This window comes from Elephas maximus, chromosome 16, assembly GCF_024166365.1.
Source record: "Elephas maximus indicus isolate mEleMax1 chromosome 16, mEleMax1 primary haplotype, whole genome shotgun sequence".
NCBI lineage: Eukaryota > Metazoa > Chordata > Mammalia > Proboscidea > Elephantidae > Elephas > Elephas maximus.
Genome location: NC_064834.1, coordinates 53,272,693 through 53,294,163, shown reverse-complemented (window position 1 = coordinate 53,294,163; position 21,471 = coordinate 53,272,693). Strand labels below are relative to the sequence as shown.

General features: G+C 45.2%; 1 protein-coding gene across 5 annotated transcripts in view; it reads left to right on the top strand.

Moving 5' to 3' along the window:
- Positions 1-21,471, top strand: part of FBXW4 (F-box and WD repeat domain containing 4) — an 87,660-nt gene that overhangs the window by 19,843 nt on the left and 46,346 nt on the right. For all 5 annotated transcript variants that reach the window (XM_049856102.1, XM_049856101.1, XM_049856105.1 and 2 more), the window contains exons 4-5: positions 21-153; positions 7,370-7,464. In XM_049856102.1, coding sequence (XP_049712059.1) covers positions 21-153; positions 7,370-7,464 — 228 coding nt within the window. The remainder of the gene's footprint in view (positions 1-20; positions 154-7,369; positions 7,465-21,471) is intronic.

Below are 21,471 nucleotides of genomic sequence, written 5' to 3'. Positions count from 1 at the left end.
TCTCCTTACTTCCATCCTAGAGATGGGAAGATTGGTGTTCATAAGATTCACAGCACGTTTACTGTCAAGTACTCGGCTCATGAACAGGAGGTGAACTGTGTGGATTGCAAAGGGGGCATCATTGTGAGTGGCTCCAGGGACAGGACGGCCAAGGTGAGGTGATCTCCCCCTTACATACTGTTATTCCCTCCTGTCTATAGGGAGTGGTGTGGGAGAGGGTGGATGGAGCCTTGAGTCCCAGGATTGGCGGAGAGTATTGGGTGGGGGCAGGGGGGAAAACGACACAATAAAGACTCACTTATGTGCCTCTGGCATGCAGTTCGCCATGCCAGGTTGCGTCCCTGCCAGCTGGACTGGGAAAGGAGTGGACAGTGGCTGGGAAGCTTGCCACTCACTTGAAATGTGGCGTGAACTCAAAAACAGAGGGCCTGGCCAGCTTTTCCTCCCTGAGCTGAGTTTCCTCAAGTTTGTGGGTTGAGTTCTGACCCCAACATTTTATTTTAAAATCTCTTTCCTTTTGCTTGCTCTCTGTTTAAGGAGGTTAATTTTTCACCACCTTGTTTATAAGCAATCAGGCTGATAATTAAAATGTGTTTTTACTGCTTCTCTGGAGGGTGATGTGGTCAATAAGCAGTAGAAAGACGACTGGGGAAGAGTGTTGTTTGTTGCGTCATTGCCAAATGCCTTGTCTACAGTCAGGCATCTGCCAAGGCATAAAAGGGTGAGGCTGATAAGTAGTGGGACCCTTGCTATATGGACTCAGCTCATCAAAGAATGAATGGGTCAAGCAGGCTCCCACCCATGAGACAGAGAAGAAATTTTCTCCATCCCTGTGTCCAGCAGCCCAAGCCAGGGCCTACACATGCCTGGTCCTTTGGGGCTGCTGTGGGAACTTTGCTGACAATTCCGCTGATAGTGCAGGAAGCCCAGTGGTATCTTGCTTGTGTGTTTCCCAGCATCTGGAGGCTCTGTAGTGCTAACAGAAGCAAAATGATTGTTGGTGTTGGCGTCAGCAAGTGGGGCTCTAAGACACATAGGGAGAAGGACTGGAGAGAGGGAAGTTGCAGTCTTAGTAACTTTTCTGACTCCATGCATCCTCTGATGATTACTTCTTCATGTAGAAATGTTGCTAATTTATATTAAAAAAAGAGCTGAGTATGTTCTTTCCTAGTTACAGAAGTTTCTCCTTTGCTATTTTCTTTCTTATACAACTTCGTATTCTGTCAAAGAGACATGCACATCAGCACAGGGAGCCTGAGAAAAATCCAGAAAATCTTTTAAACCAATATGGAAAAGAATTTCCTGTTACCTGCTTGCCGCCCTCCCACCCGATACTTATTTCAGGTTTTGATTGGTCACTGTGTTTGTACCATTCCTTGCAAAGATACTGAGCTTATTGTACTGCTTAAAAGTCTATTGCATGGAAACTCTATGGCATGTGTGGCCTAGATATTCCTGCTTCATCTGGCATTTCCCTATCACGGCTTTCCCTGGTTCTGCATTTTAAGTGACATCTCTTTCTTCTGTCCTCTTCTCTGTGGTCTGATATCCAGAGTCATATAAAACTAAGCTTTATGACCAGTAGCAATTCAGGGATATGTACTGCTTACGATCGGGAAATAATATCAGATTTGTTTGGGGTATGGGGTTAGTTTGAGTATTGACTCATATCTGTTTAGTGGCTTAGATTTTTTTTTTTAAGTGGGAGTTCTTTTTTTTTTTAATTTTAATTGTGCTTCAAGTGAAAGTTTACAAATCAAGTCAGTCTCTCACACAAAAACTTATATACACCTTTCTACATACTCCCAATTGTTCTCCCCCTAAAGAGACAGCCCACTTCCTCCCTCCACTCCTCTTTTTGTGTCCATTTTGCCAGCTTCTAACCCCCTGTACCCTCTCATCTCCCCTCCAGACAGGAGATGCCAACATAGTCTCAAGTGTCCACCTGATCCAAGAAGCTCACTCCTCACCAGCATCCCTCTCCAACCCATTGTCCAAGTCCAATCCCTGTGTGAAGAGTTGGCTTTGGGAATGGTTCCTGTCCTGGGCCAACAGAAGGTCTGGGGGCCGTGACCACCGGGGTCCTTCTAGTCTCAGTCAGACCATTAAGTCTGGTCTTTTTACAAGAATTTGGGGTCCACATCCCACTGCTCTCCTGCTCCCTCAGGGGTTCTCTGTTGTGTTCCCTGTCAGGGCAGTCATCGGTTGTAGCCGGGCACCATCTAACTCTTCTGGTCTCAGGCCGATGTAGTCTCTGGTTTATGTGGTCCTTTCTGTCTCCTGGACTCTTTATTCTGTCTCCTGGACTCTTTATTACCTTGTGTCCTTGGTGTTCTTCATTCTCCTTTGATCCAGGTGGGTTGAGACCAATTGATGCATCTTAGATGGCCGCTTGCTAGCGTTTAAGACCCCAGACGCCTCTCTTCAAGGTGGGATGCAGAATGTTTTCTTAATAGATTTTATTATGCCAGTTGACTTAGATGTCTCCTGAAACCATGGTCCCCAAATCCCCACCCCTGCTATGCTGGCCTTTGAAGCATTCAGTTTATTCTGGAAACATCTTTGCTTTTTGTTTAGTCCAGTTATGCTGACCTCACCTGTATTGTGTGTTGTCTTTCCTGTCACCTAAAGTAGTTCTTATCTACTATGTAATTAGTGAATACCCCTCTCCCACCCTCCCTCCCTCCCCCCTCTCGTAACCATCAAAGAATATTTTCTTCTCTGTTTAAACTGTTTCTTGAGTTCTTCTAATAATGGTCTTATACAATATTTGTCCTTTTGCAACTGACTAATTTCACTCAGCATAATGCCTTCCAGGTTCCTCCATGTTATGAAATGTTTCACAGATTCATCACTGTTCTTTATCGATGCATAGTATTCCATTGTGTGACTATACCATAGTTATCCATTCATCTGTTGATGGGCACCTTGGTTGCTTCCATCATTTTGCTATTGTAAACAGTGCTGCAATGAACATGGGTATGCATATATCTGTTCGCGTAAAGGCTCTTATTTCTCTAGGATGTATTCCAAGGAGTAGGATTGCTGGATCGTATGGTAGTTCTATTTCTAGCTTTTTAAGGAAGCACCAAATTGATTTCCAAAGTGGTTGTACCATTTTATATTCCCACCAGCAGTGTGTAAGTGTTCCGATCTCTCCATAGCCTCTCCAGCATTTATTGTTTTGTGTTTTTTGGATTAATCCCAACCTTGTTGGAGTGAGATGAAATCTCATTGTAGTTTTGATTTGCATTTCTCTAATGGCCAGTGATCGTGAGCATTTCCTCATGTATCTGTTAGCTACCTGAATGTCTTCTTTAGTGAAGTGTCTTCATATCTTTTGCCCATTTTTTAACTGGGCTATTTGTCTTTTTGCAGTTGAGTTTTTGCAGTATCATGTAGATTTTAGAGATCAGATGCTGATTGGAAGTGTCATAGCTGAAAACTTTTTCCCAGTCTGTAGGTAGTCTTTTTACTCTTTTGGTGAAGTCTTTGGATAACCATAGGTGTTTGATTTTTACGGCTCCCAGCTCTCTAGTTTTTCTTCTGCATTGTTAGTAATGTTTTGTATACTGTTTATGCCATGTATTAGTGCTCCTAACGTTGTCCCTATTTTTTCTTCCATGATCTTTATCGTTTTAGATTTTATGTTTAGGTCTTTGATCCATTTTGAGCTCATTTTTGAGCATGGAGTGAAGTATGGGTTAGTAGCTTAGATTTTTTAAGCATAAAAATAGGTACTTCCTAGTTCTAAGATTCTGTCACTGCAGTTCAACTTCTCCCTTTTGAGGGTTTCTTTTAGGTCAGTGACAGAACTGTCCTCTCTGATTCTTTTTCAGCTCCTGAAAGCTGCCTGCTGTGTTGGATCCAGAGCTTTGAACTGGTTCAAACCCCTGCTGAGAATTTGCATTTCTAACAAGTTCACAGGTGATACTAATGCTGCTGGTTAGGGACTGGTTTTGAGAACAACTAGTACAGCAGTGAGTCTCAAAATTTATTATACATAAGAATCAACTGGGGACCTTGTTAAATTGTAGATTCTGATTCAGTATACCTGGGGTGGAAATGCAAATTCTCAGCAGGGGTTGGAACTGGAATGGACATCTTCTCTATATTCTGGATGCTGCTTGGGTTCCCTTCCTTTCTGTTCTTGTCTTCGCATCTGGCAAAGGCATCTTTCTGGCCCATTTCTGCATTATCTGTGGTTAATCTTTTGTAGTCAGCTCTCTATTTCTTTTTAGTGGCATCTGCAGTTCTATAGCTACTTCCCCATGGTTCTACTAGAATCTACCTAAGAACTCACAGTTATGTTGGCCTGTAAACATCTGTAGCCCTTTTTGGGCGGGAGAGTTTCCCAAATATGTTCTAGGAAAGAGGGATTTGTTTCATTGGGGTGAAGGGAACCAAAAAATTCTCTCTGCAAGACTTCTGAGAAAGGGACTATCCATGGAGCCTGCCTCCGGTCCCCTCCAACCCTGGTTTCAGACTTTTTGTGACTAGGCTTGGATTGCCTCACTGGGCTTCAGTGGGACTGGCCCCATCCTGAGTTGTGAACAGAGGGTGGCTTACGTTCTTGGTGGGCCTGGGCTGGTACTGACCATTCCTTCATGCCCTCCTTTATGCCTCTGTTCTTTCATGCCTTCTTACAAGTGCCTATTCTATGTGAGCCTTTGTGCACAAGGCACCTGGGCTCTTCAAAGGTGAAGAGATACAGCCTTTATCCTTAAGGGGAGCTGAGACACGTTGCACCTGGGTAAGAAGCTAATCGGAAGTGGCCCATTCCATGAAGTGTTAAGGCTCTAGGGAAAGGGCCAGAGAGTTCAGAGGGTGGAGAGATCACGTCTGGCTTGGAAGGGGTGACTTTATGGAATAAGGAGCATTTGACTTTGTGTTTTTTCTTCTTTTAGTCATCTTTCAATGGATAGGTTTGTTTTGTAACAATATTGAATGTTACTGGGCACTTTGCTAAGTACTTTATTAATATTCTCATTTTATCCTTTAGGGTAATTTTTTCCCTACATGATTATGCTCATAATGTCTTTTGGATATCCAGTATACCCATCTGTATCTAGTTTATTTTGTAAGGGTTCCCATTATTATTATAAAATTATTTGTAAATATCATTCGTAATGGCTTCTTAATGGACTTATAATTTACTTACTCTTATTGCTGGATGACTATATCCAGTTTTTTCCAATAGTAATAAGAGTCACCATTATCGAATGCCTCATACCTGCCAAATACTGGGCTACTGTGCTAGGTGCTTTACATTGTACATATTTTCACTTTTCCACACTACAACTCTACAAGATAGGCATTATTTCCCATTTTACAAATGAGGAAACTGAGCTAAGAGGTTATGAAACACCCCTAAGGTCAAAGTAAGTAACAGCTAGGGTTCAAACCCAGATTTGTCTGATTCCAAGTTCACGGGTACTCTTTCTGCAATGGTAGATTACAGAGAATATTTTTAGCATTTAGGCTTTTCTGAGTTTTAGGATTATTTTCTTAGGATAGATTCTCAGCAATAGTTACTGAGTCAAAGACTTTGGTCATTTTAAGTCTTAATACATTTTGCATCTTGATATACATCACCAGTCTGCTTTAAAGGGCTTTATAAATGTCTACTCCCATTGAGTTACGTCTTTTCCAGGGATGGGTCTGTTTTGGATTTGATCATTGAGGATGAAGATGTGATCAGCATTATTATTGTCAACTACTGTCATTCAGGCACCATGATACTCATGTTTCTAGTGGATGGTGTACCGTGGGGCAGGCCAGGAGGGCCACTTTCCCAAAATCATGTTCAAAATGGACAGAATATTTTCTGAGCCTTGCCTGGAGACTAGGAACCTCCTTCTGTGGTTTGCCTAGGCTGTCCCCATAGACTTTATCAGAATCCTTAGTGTCTCCCTATCCCCTAAGCAAATTCTGCCTCTAAAGAACCTGCCTCCCAGGTGGTTTGCATCAGGCAGAAAGCAAGTCTTTGCCAAGCTGGAGCTACGTAAAAGAGGATATTAGAAGCACATGTAGTTACCACCAAAGAGGACTGACTGTAGATCTGAAAGAGGAAGCCAGAGCCGTGGCACTCCAGGAAAGTTGTGGTATTTACTTTTGTTTTTTGTCCTTCCTTATTCACGATCTTCTTGTTAAATTTATTTTCTTTTCCCTGTGTTGGGAAAAGTCACTCACTCAACCCTGCCCCCCTTGCTCATACACACACAAACTCTAAGTAACACTCTCTCCTTTTATAGGGAAGAGATATCATGTGATCCTCAGAAGGCAGGGCCACCCCCACTCCCTCACCTACCCTTAAACCCAAGGAATGTTTTCCTTAGTGTTCTTCCATCTAAGGTCCTGGCTGAGTTCTGTGTGTTCCCCTTATAGCACTGCAGGGACCTTGAGAGGTCATTGATCTATCCGGCCACCTCAGGATCCCTCCTTGGCTGCTGTCTGGGGACAGCCCTGTACATTTGAAGTCTCCTTTCTGTTTGGTTAGAGGCTTGTTTCCCCATGTGTGTCATCTGTGCTAGGGTGAGGTGAGGGGGAGCCTTGTGCTTAATGGGAGACCTCTAAATGCATTGACTGCTGAGAGGGCTCTGTGAGTGTTGATTAGAGTTAAGCCCAGAGTAGCTGCTAATGTACATTCCTGACTGATAGGGACCAGATAATGTGCTCCTAGCAATATTTTTAACCTGTAGGAGATATGGAAGCTTAAAAGGGTTAAGCTTTTCTGCTGCTTTTGGTGACACTAGGTGCTAAATTCCCTGCTGACATGAATAGCATTGGATCCTGGGCATTATCAACAAACAAACAACAACACACCACCTTCCTTCTTTGAGGTCTCTCTTCTTCCATTCTTTTTTTCCCTTACATCTTTCTTTCTTTCTCCTCTCTCAAATTCTGCCTCTGTCTTCTTATATCATATCTTGATCTTTCTACCTCTTCCCACCTGCACAAAGTAAAATCTCGCCAAGAGATAGGAAAATCCACAAACGTAGTAAGGTTACTGAGAGCAGCAAGCCCCATTGGCCTACTTCTTCTCTGTCACATCTCCACTGAGGAACGTGAAACTTCTAATTTCTTGGTATAAAATTGACTGGTAAGTAATGATAAGTATAAAAAAAAAAAAAAGATAATTAGGTAGAGGTAAAACAGGGCGGCTAGGACTGGATGCCAGGGTCTCTCTGGGTGGTAGGCGAGCCAGACTCTAGAGACCCCCTCTGCTGATACCCTGAGCTCTGTGTGTACAGAATAGAAAAGGTTCTTTATTCCTCACCTCCCTAGAAGCAGGCACCTCACCTGGAACTTCTCTCCTCTTCCGCATTCTAGGCAATGCCAATGAGACCCTCTCCTCTCCTGTTTTTAGGTATGGCCTTTCGCCTCAGGCCGGCTGGGGCAGTGCTTACACACCATCCAGACTGAAGACCGAGTCTGGTCCATTGCTATCAGCCCATTGCTCAGGTAAGGGAGACACTTTTGGATATGGTTTTGTCCCATGTAACTAATCCTTTTATTTTATTAGGTCAGGTGGGCTAGAAAATCTTCCAGCTGTATATTTTAGTTTGCTTTGAGCCACTCTCTTGGAGATTTTTAAAAAAATTGTGCTTTAGGTGAAAGTTTACAGCTGAAGTTAATTTCTCATACAAAAATTTATAGACATACTGTTATGTGACCCTAGTTGCAATCCCTATAATGTGACAGGGCACTCCCCCTTTCCACTCCAGGCTTCCTGTGTCCATTCACCCAGCTCCTATCCCTTTTTGCCTTCTCATCCAGCCTCGAGACAGGAGCTGCCCATTTTGTCTCATGTACCTACTTGAACTAAGAAGCACACTTTTTACAAGTATTATTTTATGTTTTATAGTCCAGTCTAATCTTTGTCTGAAGAGTTGACTTCAGGAATGGTTTTAGTTCTGGGTTAACAGAGAGTCCAGGGGCCATGTCTTCCGGGGTTTCTCGAGTCTCAGTCAGACCATTAAGTCTGATCTTTTTACTTGAATTTGAATTTTGTACCCCACTTTTCTTCTGCTCCGTCAGGGACTCCCTGTTGTGTTCCCTGTCAGGGTGGTCATTGGTGGTAGCTGGGCACCATCTAGTTCTTCTGGTCTCAGGCTGATGGGGTCTCTGGTTTATGTGGCCTTTCTGTCTCATGGGCTAATATTTTCCTTGTGTTTTTGATGTTCTTCATTCTCTCTTGCCCCAGGTGGGTTGGGACAAATTGATGCATCTTAGATGGCCGCTCACAAGCTTTTAAGACCCTAGACGCCACTCACCAAAGTGGGATGCAGAATATTTTCTTAGTAAACTTTGTTATGCCAATTGACCTAGATATCCCTGAAATCTTTTGGAGACTTTGAAAATCCTCCAGAGGCATGAGGTCTAAAGGTCACTTCAGGTATACATGGGGTTGACATAATCTTCCAGGGGCTCACTTCCTAAACATCTAACCCCAAAAATGTTGAGGGAAAGATACCGTTAGACTGTAGCCCAGAGACCAGGTGTTACCAGGGGTATCCCTTCTGGAGCAGATGCTGGGGCAGAGGCCTCTCAGCATCACTGGGAGGTGACATCACCAGCCAACCTACTTTTGCAACTCATATCTCTGGTTTGTTCCCCTCGGAGAATATCTTCAGGAGAGACTTGGGGCTGCTGTCCAATTGAGCCCTCATCCAAAGACACGTATGTGTAGAGGAGTAAAATCATCAATAATTATAACATAAACCAAAAGCAAACTAAACCCATTGCTGTTGAGTTGATTCTGATTCATAGCGACCCTATAGGACAGGGTTTCCAAGGAGTGACTGGTGGATTCGAACTGTCGACCTTTTGGTTAGCAGTTGCGCTCTTAACCACTGTGCCACCAGGGCTTCAACTGTAAATTTTTGATGATGGCCTGACTGGTATTTCTCTTGCTTTATGTGGTAACAAGTGAGTTTTACATCCTGCCTTCTGCTTTCTAGGCTCTCTTGAGCCAAGACAGAACCTCTCTCCTCCCCAGCAGGGTATATGTACTCACTCTTCTGCACCTGCTCTGTCACAGTATTTACCTAGGGCCTTCCCCCACTTCCTTCACCCCCCGCCCCCACCTGAATGATAAATGGGAAAGCTGTAGGGCTGCCACTCTCCAACAGTGGGTTTAAGTCAGTCACTTGTTTTATGAGAGAGTTGACCCCCCCCTTTGCTCAGCCTCCTTTTCGTCACCCCGTGGAGCCTACACCCCTCCTCCTGCTCACTTCCACAGCTCCCTTTCAAATTTTTTTCTTCCCAAAGAATTAGAGCCGATTAGCCACGTCATTAATTCTTCAATTTGACGGCTGATATAGCAGGACCTGAAACACATTGCTGACCCCAGAGAATGGAGACCCCATTCCTTAGCATATTGACGATGGGAGAAGTTAATTAAAATTCCACAGAGCGGAGGTGTCAGCTAACCTATAAACCTGTCGCTGTTCAGAACAAATCATTTTCGAAATCCTAGGAAAGAGAGAAGGAAAGACCGGCAGGGAGTGGAGAGGCCTAAGTGTGTGGGAGCAGAGGGTGGAAAACGGGGCCATTGAGCTCTGTCTCCTCCTCAGTTTCTTCCCAGTACTGTCCTTTTTTAAACCAATTAGCCAGGCTTGGGAGTCTGTGGGCTAGAAAAGTGTAAGGATTTAAGGAGGGCGAGGCAGCCTGTGGGAGGTGACGGGTATGCTGGTGACTTTGTCTCATTACCTGTGGGTTTCTGGCTTCAGAAGACTTGGGGGGCAGGGGACAGATGTTAGGGGTTGACCTTCAGGACTGGAGATGGTCCACGTGCTTCCTGCACGTGGCTGTAGACCAAATCGCACAGGCAGGCTCTCTCTCCACTCCTCCCTCCCCTAATACTCCTCTATTCCAGCTACCTCCTCTGGAATGCAGTTTCAACTCAGCAGCCCCATGTGACAGCGTGGAACTGCCTCATATGGTTTTCTAGGCTGTAATCCTTATGGGAGCAGATGGCCAGGTCTTTCTCCTGAGGAGCTGCTGGGTGGGTTCAAACTGCCAACCTCTCTGGTTTGTAGCGGAGGGCTTAGCCCTTGCGCCACCAGGACTACTCCTTCTTAACAGACCCAAAAACCCAGTGCCGTCGAGTCGATTCCAACTCATAGCGACCCTATAGGACAGAGTAGAACTGCCCCATAGAGTTTCCAAGGAGAATAGAACAGAGAAAACTGCTGAAGACAGTGTCGTTAAGACAGGGTGAGGGCAAAGTCTGCCCTCAAAATTAAGAAGCATTTTCGATCACAATAAACTGAATTTGGGTTTGTTTTTCCCCTGACTTGGAAACTGGCTTTGGGGAGGGACCTAGGTTTTTTAGTATTGTTACTACTAACAGCATCTAACATTTATTAGTCATTTACGCTGCCAGATCCTGTGCTGAGCCCTTGATGTGCCTTACCTTTGGTGAAGACCTGGGTCTTGTACTTTCTTCACCTATCTCCTTCAGGGTGTTCTTGCTCCCTTGGAGTATTTTCTCAGTCTTGGGATGATTTTTTTACCCACTGTTGGCTGGATATTCAACTCCTGACCCACAGGTATTTGAGATGTTCTTTTCCCTAACTCTATTGATGTATCTTAGGTTCTTTTTAAAAACAGTTTGCATTTGGGATTCTGTCTTTACACTAGATGATTGGGTATATGCTGCTGTCATCTGCCCCTTTTTCTCTTACTCAAAGAATATACTGGGATAGCAAACTTTTCATTTTATTATTAGATCTAGTTCTCACAGTTCCCATGGATTTGAACTTTTCAATAAACTCACCTATTTTCTCAGTCTGGAAGACTGGGTTCTGCTTTGCCACCAGCTAGCAGGTGGCCTCAGGTAAGCCACTCCCCTCTCTGAACCTCAGTTTCCTTATCTAGTCTCAAAAAAACACTTAACTAAACCCATTGCTGATGAGCTGAGTCTGACTCATAGCGACCCGGTAGGACGGAGTAGAACTGCCCCGCAGGGTTTCCAGGGAGCAACTGGAGAATTAGAATTGCCGACCTTTTGGTTAGCAGCCCTATCTCTTAACCACTATGCCACCAGGGCTCCAGTATAAGTAATAGTTCCTTTACAGACTTTACTAGATTATTGTGAAGATGACCTGGAATAATGTGTAGGTAGTCCCCGTCTTACGACGGGGTTTTGTTTCAACAACTCCATAGTCAGTCAGTTCTGACATAAGTCAAATATCTCATTTTTTAAGTTTTCATTATTATTGCCATATATCATCAGTATCTTTATAAATCTAATCTTTATTTGTTTTTAGGGGTTGGAAACATGACATATAAATTTACAGATATATTTTAATACATACATATATAAAAAAATATACAAATCATAAAAATACAGTCGCAAGTACGATCTGTTGTAACTCAAATAAGCCCTAAATTGGGGACTACCTGTATGCGAAAATACTCTGAAAAGCTAGAAAGGCTATATTATGCCAACCAGAATCACCTCCTGTCTGGTGTAGCATTTGTTTAGAGTAACTTCATTTCCTCAAGTCTCCACCCTTCCCCAGGCCTTTCCTGGCTCTCAGGAGTAGTTACATTGCTCTTTTGCAGGCTCCTTGAGGTGTTTTGAGGTGGGAACTTGGTATGAATCCCTGTTGTCTCTACTTTTCCCCCCAATAATGTTCCTGCCCTCGATAGCTGTCTTCTGCTACCTTCCCTCTTGAGTGTGGTTGTCAGTGTCACTAATGTGATATGACCTTGAACCCCTCGAGAACATGGGAGGATGTGGGCAGCAGCTGTCCTCTAGGGAGGGCTGTTGTTGGGGGTTTCTGCTAGGAAGGCGTGTGTGTTTTCTGGTGAGGCTTTCCAGCTGCATCTCATTCCATCAGCCAACCAGCCAGGATGTGTTAATACATACTCTCTGTGCAGTCCTAGCTCAGGTACTCCTGGTTACCTGGCAACTTCTCCTCCCCTCACTGCCCTCTTCTATAGTCAGAAGGAATCTGGACAGTTAGGAGACCTAGCACATCTTTTTTTCTCAATCTTTTTCTTTTGTTTAAAATAATCTCTCATCTTATTCATGTTATTTATTTTTAATGCTGGAGCTTTTCTCCCTTTTTTTCTTGCACACTCAGGCACTTACAGTATAAAGCATGAAACCTCAAGCCCTAGATTTAATTTGAGGTGTCGATGACTGGGAGAAACCAGGTATTCTGTCCTGTGTCCCCATACCCCTTTTCCTTTCTTCCATGACTGTGAGTTCTTGATTCATAAACAGTTGTGGGGATGGTATTTGATACCAGTTGTGTGCTTCGAAGCATGTTTAGGTGGGTTCTCAAAAAGCACAGAATGAAAATCAGTAGGTTCCACATGAAGGTGGCAGACAAGGACTCTTTTCTTTACCTCCAGCGTACCTACCCTCTTTACTCACCGTCTTACCCTGGCACCAGTAGTCCTGTTTTTGAGATCCACGGCTTACAGAGGCAGCCTTCCTCCTGTAGAAGAGGTCCAGCCTTGAGTTTTTTGATGAGTGAAGGAAGGAAGGGTTGAGGTGGAACAGGAATCAGATCCTGGCACCAGGCCTGTCTGAGTGTGACTGGGGAGCAGGAAGACGTTTGGCCCTGCTGTCCTCAGAGTTACTACCTCCTGAGGTCCCACTGAATTCTGAGCACTTTCCCACGACTAACACAGAAAAGCAGATTTTTTAAAATGTCTAATATGTTTTAAAGTTCTCTCCAATTGAATGAAGTTAGTAAATACTCTAGAGTGAGGAAATGCAGAGCCTTTAAAGATTCAACTTCATTTCATCCTTTCTCTTCCTTTCTCATTCCCTTTTCTCCTCATTCCCTGTGTATTGACTGAATGCTTGCTATGTGCCAGCTCCCCCAAGGATCTTGTAAGATGGGTACACAATTGTAATGGTTGCCAGGTATAATAAGTGCCTGGAACTAAGCTGTCTTTGGTTGGGCGGGAAGGGGATTTCATTCTCCTCCTGGCAGAGGGACAAATTGAGGCCCAGTGAAGATCATTGCAGGGCCACACATGGGAAGGGGCAGAGAGGCAGCAGTTGTGCCCAGATCTTCAGACTATTGCCATAACCTGTGGTGCTGGGTGAGGGCCTGTGAGGTCCGGCAGGCCCCTGGCTCATCACTGTGCCTTCACCAGCATCTTGGGCAGTAGCTGTGGGTCTTAAAAGGCCTGTGGACCAGAGAACATCCTTCTCCTCCTGGAGACCAGCGTTGAGATAGGGAGGGGTGTGGAAAGGCAGTATTCAGTAGAAGCCTGGGCTTACTTGTGTAGCTATCCACCATCCCAGGAGTGTGAGTGCACACAGATCTTCAGTTTGTAGGGCCCCCTCCAAGCCAGCAGTAGGGGGTCTTAGTGGTGAAATGACTGTAGGCCTACCTGCCCTGCTTTCCTGGCAGGGGAAGGAAGAGGAGCCCACAGCTCCTCCTTCCTCTGCTGCCACCATATTTATTACCCTTCAAGAAAATGGAGGTGTTCAGCAGAGTCCTTCTCCCATCTGTGAACAGCATTTGCTATCGTGTGAGTGTGGTCAGGAAAGCTTCCCAGGACACTTGGGTTTTAATCCCTTCTCTCTTGCTTCTGTCATTAGGGAAATACATGAGTGGTATAGGTGTAGAAACTTGACTTAGCTGTGTTATTAAATATACAATGTAATTTTGTGTAACTTTGCTCACTGTGGTAGCCTGTTTGGTTTTGGGGGGATTACTGGTCCAAGTCTGCATGAAATGTACCGATTCAAATTTGTAAAGTGAGTTGCGGCCTCTGGGGGTTTTTGATGAAGTTGCTGCCCCTTCTTGCTTCATTTCTCCCAGAGGTGAGGGAGAGTCTGGAAAGCAAAGCAATCACTGTGTATACTGTTTGGTAAGGGGGTGGGTTTCTGGGGAGAGCAGGGTGTTTGTTCCTAGTGACTACAGGGTTTACTGTGTGTTGTGTATGTGGTAGACGCATATTCACCAGCCTGTTGAAATACATCTTTCTTTAGTGGAAGGTAATTGCATCTGGAGTCTTCTCTGACAGAAAGGTTTGAAAGGTTGGAAAAAGAGGCAGCCAACTTTCAATTTGAATTCTTTTGGTTCCCACCCAGTGGTTCTGCAATCCTTTGGCTCTGGGCTTCGTGACTCAGTCAATGCTTTTAGGGGAAGAAGAATCAAAAGTAAAGCTTGTGCCTCCGAGTTTGCTTTTTCTGGTTGGTAATGGAGATCTGTGTCTTGAAGGGGACCCCTAACCTTGTTAACCTAAAGAAGGATTTCATGGATGATTTTGTAGAGCTTCACATTGTGGCCAGTGCTCCTGATGGCATGGACGATGGGTGCCTCAGTGCCTTCTCTGTTTTGCCTTCCCAGGGTCAGGGGCAGAGGAGCAGTGTGTCCTCTGGGGCCTGTCTAGGGAAATGAGACTGGAAGAGCAGGGCAAAGAGTGGCTCAGTGTTCCCTTTGCCAGGCTGCAGAGCACACAGGAGAGATCCTTCTGCACATGGCGTCCCTGGATGAGAAAGCCAGAGGTGCAAAGACACCATGGAGGGGCCATGGGTCAGGGGCTGGCGTGACTGGAGGGACCTCATGGCAATCGAAAAAAGTAGGAAGCTCTGGGCAAGGCTAGGTGGGCCCACTGGCCCAGGCTGAAATAACCTGGAATTGGGAAGGGAGCAGTGTGGGGACACAATTGAATTGGAGTCAAGTCCTGCCAGATCTCAGTGCAGCGCCCACCCTAGAGTTCATTGCCTGTGCTAATTGAGGCCTGTCAGGCAGTCATATCCATCAGCAACAAGGACCAAATGCCACAGGGGGTGGGTTTCACTTCCTCAAGACCTTGGATTTCTGCCATTCCCTGGGGCAGGATGGGCACAAGGAGGCTCATGTGCTGAGCTGTTGGCCGGAGACCAGCAATCCGCCCAGGCCTGGCTGGCCCAGAACCCATTTGTGGGAGCGACTCCATCCGGGGCCAACAAGTTGGTTGAGTTGTCAAAAGCTGACTTAAATAAAGCACTACAAATAGAAACAGAGGCTGCTGCAGAGGATTGGGTACTGTGGATACAGTCGATGCATCCAGACTGCCCCTGTGAATAGGGAGACCTTTCCATCCCTTGGTCTCAGTGTGTATGTTCTTTCCTTCTGGATCTGTTTCTGTCTGTCTCTGTCTCTCTATCTCACTCCTTCTCTCCTGGCTCCAGGCCCTACCTGCACTACTATTTCTTCTACTCTTCCCTCATCAGGAAGAGAGAAGGTAATTTTCCTGCCTTAGCTGCTCCTGACTTTTGGAGGTTGTGTGTGCAATGTGCCTGTGTTTTTCCACCTTTGATCACCGTTCTGCCAACAGATAATTTAGCAATCACATCCCAAGGTGGAAGCATGGAGTTAATGTTAAAATTAGCTTTTTTTTTTTTTTTAAACTCTTTTAAACTTCAGTGGGTGATGAGGCAGAGAGGGAGGTGGGAGGGTGAAGGGGAGCCATAAATTCTGTGGCTGGTGTAGCTGTTCTCTAAGCAGCCGGGAAGCCTCTGATGTCTCCACAGCACTTTCATTAACATTTAAATTAAGGGTTTGTTTTCCAGTCTGTTTTATAGGCAGGGACCTTTCATGGCCTGTCACATGCAGCACACACACCCCCCTTCCAAGCAAGTGTGTAATTGTACCCACTGCTCTGTCTCTAACTCTGGGTTACAGCCGGAGGTTCAAAGGGAATTCCTGGAGATGGAGCTTTGGAGGTACAAGGTGTAGCCGTCAGGATGTGGGTGTTACCCCTCAAATGAAGGTGCTACGGAGAAGCTCTCTCTCCTCTTATCTGACCTGTGCTTCTCCCCGCTCAAGGGACACAACACTTCAAGCTGACTCTGACCCCTCTCCACCCTTCCCACCCTTTCTTCCCTGGGGCCGTGAGGCAGGTGGGAAAGGGTATCATCCACCCCAATGATTCCTTCTGACATCACGAGTTAGGGCCTGGAACCAATGGTTCCAAGATCCGGATCTTCATGCTCGTCTTCCTCATTTTGACTTTTTTTTTTTTTTCTTTTGAGCCTCATGAATACTTCCCCTTACCCCACTCAGACTTGAAGAAGCGACAAAATAAACAAAATTCTTCTCAAATGGTAGTCTGGGAAGAATTTTTAATCTAATATGGCCCTTTGGTCCTAAAAAGTAAATTCTAGCATAGACAGATGTGTATACACGCAACACACTTAATACAACTATATACATGCTCTGTCTCCCAAGTCCCTGGCTTGGCGTGTGCATGTGTTTGGAAAAGCCTACTGAGGAAAGGAGCCCTGGTGGTGCAGTGGTTAAGGGCTTGGCTACTAACCAAAAGGTTGGTGGTTCGAACCTACCGTCTACTCTATGGGAGAAAGATGTGGCAGTCTGCTTCCATAAAGATTTACAGCCTTGAAAACCCTATGGGGCAGTTCTCCTCTGTCCTACAGGGTTGCTCGGATTCTGAGTTGACTCAATGGCAATGGGTGCTGACTTAGAAGATTGTCTGAAGAAACTGTCTTCCCAGGTCTTGGCATTCAGTGGAAGCTCCCCTCAACCTTCATAAAGTGAATTTGTTTCTGAGCATCCCTTCACACAGGAATATCTGTAGCATTTGAGGGTGTTTTGAAAAGATATTCCTGCTCTGGTCTCTCTCCTTCCCATCAGCGTCCTGTTGATCTGTAGTTGACGAGAAGATGTACCAAACTCACATGACCATCTCATTAGCCCTTAACCTCTGAGGCTTTAGTTTCCCCACTGCTGGTCTCTAGATAGATTTCCTCTCTAAACGGTGATGTGAGAACGTTGGAGCCTTTCTCTCTTTCTGTTAAGAGGCTGAGAATTTTCTTTCTTTCGGAGGATTGGCTTCACTTCCTGAGTCACTGCGTCTCTCCGCCTTCCCTCATTAAACCACTCAAACCATCTCGCTTTATCAGCAGGACTGAGGATGGCTGAGTGCCTTGCCCTCCTGTTCCAGGTAACCTAGTCAACAGGTGGACACCTTCATGCTCTGGGGTCCTGCCCAAGGGTAGTGAGAGAGGTGCTGGGGTGACCCCTGTGCAGGTGCTGTTCAGGCTCAGGTTGCAGGCTGGTGTCCAGGCCCCGCCTGGTGGTGATTAATCTGGGGCACAGGCCAGTAGAGGCCCAGCCAGGGCAGCTTTGGTCCCTCACTGTGAAGACCTTTGGCTCGGAGACTGAACTGATCTCTCTAGCCTGCTTCGGCTTGGGGTTTGATCTGTCAAGGCTAAAGAGGAACCTGATGGTGAGGCGGAAACTTTTAGCCATGTCTGACTTATGGCACCGACCCATTCCAGTGACCCTGTCATGATAATACTCATAGATTTAAGAGGATTTCCCCACCTGTTAGCTGTAGCGCTCAGATCAGCCAAAAGAGGGATCTTTATGAAATATCTGAGCCTTTAGTTTCTTGAGCCAGTGGAGCTTACTCTTGTAAGTGGACTGGGGGCAGGGTAGGGCTTGTACTGGGTTGGAGTGAAAAAGGTAATGGTGGGGGTGTGGCTGGATCAGTAGCATAATGTAGTATATAGGTGGAAGGTCATGTCAGAGGTGGAAGGATCACCCCACCCTCCTGCAATTAGGTGGCTCTCAGGCCATTTGTAGCAGATTTCAGGAATTCAGTTTTGAGTCAAGTCTTAAATTTCTTGTTTTCCTCTTCACTTCAAACCAAATTTCTGAAAATGTGCCCCCCTTTCCGTCTCCCAGAGTCCTGGTCTGCAGGCCCTCCAGTTGGACAGTCCGTAGTGGCAGTTACATTTATCACTTTTTCTAAGTTTAGGACAGAAAAAAATGGCTCTGTTCAGTCATGGGCTTAAGGCCCAGGAACAGGAGTTCTGCTGCCCGTGGCAGTTTACCTGTACCAGTGAGTCTCAGTGAGCTGCATTATTATTTACCAGTTGCCGTGGAGCCGACTCCCACTCATGGTGATCTCATGTGTGTCAGAGTAGTTCTGTGCCCCATAGGGTTTTCAATGTCTGATTTTTTAGAAGTAGATAGCCAGGCCTTTAAGAGTTCCATTTTAGGGGTACAGAGCTCGGGACCCAAGAGCTGGAACATTTTCCTTATATCATCAAGAAAGAGAATGGACATTCATGTATACCACCAAACCCCAAAAAACCAAACCCGTTGCCATCGAGTTGATTCCCACTGATGACGACGCTATAGGATGGAATGGAACCGCCCCATAGGGTTTCCAAGGCTGTACATCTTTACGGGGGCAGACTGTCACATCTTTCTGCCATGGAATGACTGATGGTGCCAGCCTTTCAGTTAACAGCTGAGCACTTAAGCACTGCGCTATCAGGGCTCCATGTATACCACCAGTAGTGGGATATGTTGATACCCTTGATATGGGAACCTGGCTATAAAGATGCTATGAATGATAACAGTTTGTGTTGATTCTGAATTTTGCTGTGCTGAGTAGAGTTTCTAACACATGATGACAATAACTGTTAGGTGCCATTTAGTCACAGAACAAAATGCTGCCTGGTCCTGCACTATCCTTACAATCATTGCTATGCTTGAGCCCATTGTTATAGCCAGTGTGTTGATCCATCTTGTTGAGGGTCTTCCTTTTTTTCTCTGACCACCTACTTTACCAAGTGTAATGTCCTTCTCCAGGGACCAGCCCCTCCTGATAACATGTCCAAAGTACATGAGACAAAGTCTTGCCATTTTCATTTCTAAGGAGCATTCTGGCTGTACTTCTTCCAGGACAGATTTGTTTGTTCTTCTGGCAGTCCATGGTATATTCGATATTCTTCAGCAACACCGTAATTCAAATGCATCAATTTTTCTTCGGTCTTTCTTATTCATTGTCCAGCTTTCATATGCATATGAGGCAATTGAAAATACCATGGCTTTGATCAAGCTCACCTTAGTCCTCAAAGTGATATCTTTGCTTTTTAATACTTTTGAAAGGTCTTTTGCAGCAGATTTGCCCAATGCAAAACGTCGTTTGATTTCTTGACTGCTGCTTCCATAGGTGACAATAGAGGATGCATTTATGCCTCAACAAACCAACGAATGTATTTGGCTCTTCTTTCAGACCAATGCTAAAAGATCTCTGGCCCTGTGGATTAAACATCAGCTAATCCCTGTGCTTCCCTAGCAATTTCTTGAACAGGACCCCAGAAGTTTCAGATTCTGAGCTTTTGGGAGCAGGGGTTTTATTTCCTGTCTAAGAGTTATGTGCCTGTGTGCTGTAGACTTCCTGTGCTTCTGGGGTGCCCTATTAAGCTGACCACCCAAGATTCTTACCCCTTTTCCCAACTTGTTTTTGCTTCTCTTTCTGACCATGGGATTTTCATAGGGGGGAACTTGTGACATGGTCAATAGTGTCCTGTCTGATAGGCAGAAGGTGCTGGCAAGGGAGGGAGGTATGGAGGGAAGAGAGGGAGGTGAGCACATGCGTGCAGAAGCCATGGTAATTGCTAAGGGAATATTAGTCCAAGAGCTCCTGGCCCAGGAAATTGCTTTCTGCAGACTTTCTTTTTTTGTAGTTTGCAATGGAAATTAAAAACATGAATGGGGCACAAAAAAGTATAGAGGAGCAGGGGGAGTTCCAGTTGGGGTGTGTTAATATCCAGATCTTGAGCAGGGTCTTAATTTGCAGAAGAGAATTTCAAGCAACGAGAGAAAACCTTTTAAGAGATTAAAATCATTTAAAATCATATTTTGCTATGATCCCCCCCGCCCCTTTTCCATGTACTTGTGTGCAGACTCATCTCTGACCCAGTTCAGCCCGCCCTACTCCAACTTCATGAACAATGGCTGTGGGGGTCATGGTGTAGTATTTTGATTTTCACAGCAGGTTGGAAATTAGCAGCCCCATAGAAAGTTTGCCCACTTTAGAAAATGTGCACACCGGCTCTGTGGGCTGGTGCCTCCACATATGGCAGAAGAGCATGCATCTCCAAGGCAGGAGTGTGCTTGCTTTGAGGAGGTGTGCAAGCCAAGCCTCCTTCCCTTATGCTTTCCCTGGTCCTTTAACATCAGAGGTAGGCCTGGTGAGGCCGAATGTGAGGTCACTGGGCCTTTTTCCTCCCTTGATTTCCCATGCCCTGTCTAGAGAAGTATGGCTTTCTGCTTCTGGACTGGAGACACTGTTGTCTATGCTCATATCAGTGATGGTTTGCTGATGTTGGAGGTGAGGATGGGCAAGGGTGGCCACCACTTCAACTATTCTGGCATAGCAAATGATCAAGTAAGAAGCTTCAATGTATGTAAGACTAAATGAGCACACGAGCCCCGGGGCAAGGACGAGAAGGCAGGAGGGGACAGGAAAGCTGGATGATTGGAAATGGGGAATCCAAGGTCGAGAAGGGGAGAGTGTTGACACATCATGGCGTTGGCAACCAATGTCATAAAACAATATGTGTATTAATTTTTTAATGAGAAACTAATTTGCTCTGTAAACCTTCATCTAAGACAAAAATAAATTTAAAATAGTAAGCTTCAGGCTGGCTCCTTTCTAGAAACTGAGCTAGACATGAAGAGTAGCCAGAAGGCAGCTTGGAGAGAGAGATTTTCAAGTTTAAATATGCCCAGTAGTGGAGGTCACCGCATAACTATGGGGGCTTCTTTGCGTCCTTTGTGTGCGGGGCTCAGTTGCCCACGTGACATGCATTGGCTGAACAGATAGGGAAGGAAGAGCTGCCATGTGTGGGATAAAATGAAGGGCACTCTCTGCCTGTGGCTGCCACAAGTGTCCCTTCCCTCCTTCATTGACTGGGGAATTTTGAAAGAGAGTTTAGCTCAAGTCCTGCCCCAGGTCAGTTCCATGGTACATGGTTAAAACTCTGGAGTGTCGGAAGAACAGTTTCCCAACAAGTTTCTGTCCAGATTTAGTCAGAGTCGTTGCTCAGCACATGCTTCTCCTCACCCCCAAACTCACTGTGCTATGATCTTCAGGGACTACAGAGACGGTCCACCTCAGAGCTCATGACCTCTTGTCTCTTTCTTCCAAGGACTCTACCCTTGCAGGGTGTTTCTCTTTCTCCTGCTCTTTTCTGCCTTGTTGCAGCTGTAGCGTGAGGCGTCCTGGCCAAGCCTGGGCCTCTTTCCTCCTGTGCCTGAGTAGGAGGAGACCAAGTGAGTGATTGGAGGGGCGTCTTATGGTAAATGACTTCAGAGAAGGGTCAGCTTGGTACTAGGGTGAGATTTGTAACATTTGGCTCAGAGGAGGGACACATGGGTTAATGTGTTGGAAGCATTCTACTTTCCCTGACATTTTGAATTTCACTGGTACCCAGGGTGAGCTGTGGTTGAGAATAAAAAAACAAAATTAACAGAAAAAACTGATTATTTGAAGGCTTCTTCTACTTGTTAGAAGTCTCTGGCTGAGAAGATCCTTCTTTGCAGGCTGGTAAGGGAGGTCCAAAATGAGGAGAGGAAAATTTAGAGTTTTAAAATTGCATTAGTTTGGCAGTGAGTATCAAAATAAAAATGTGAAAACTTTTTTTTTATTATGATAAAAATATATAACAAAAAATTTGCC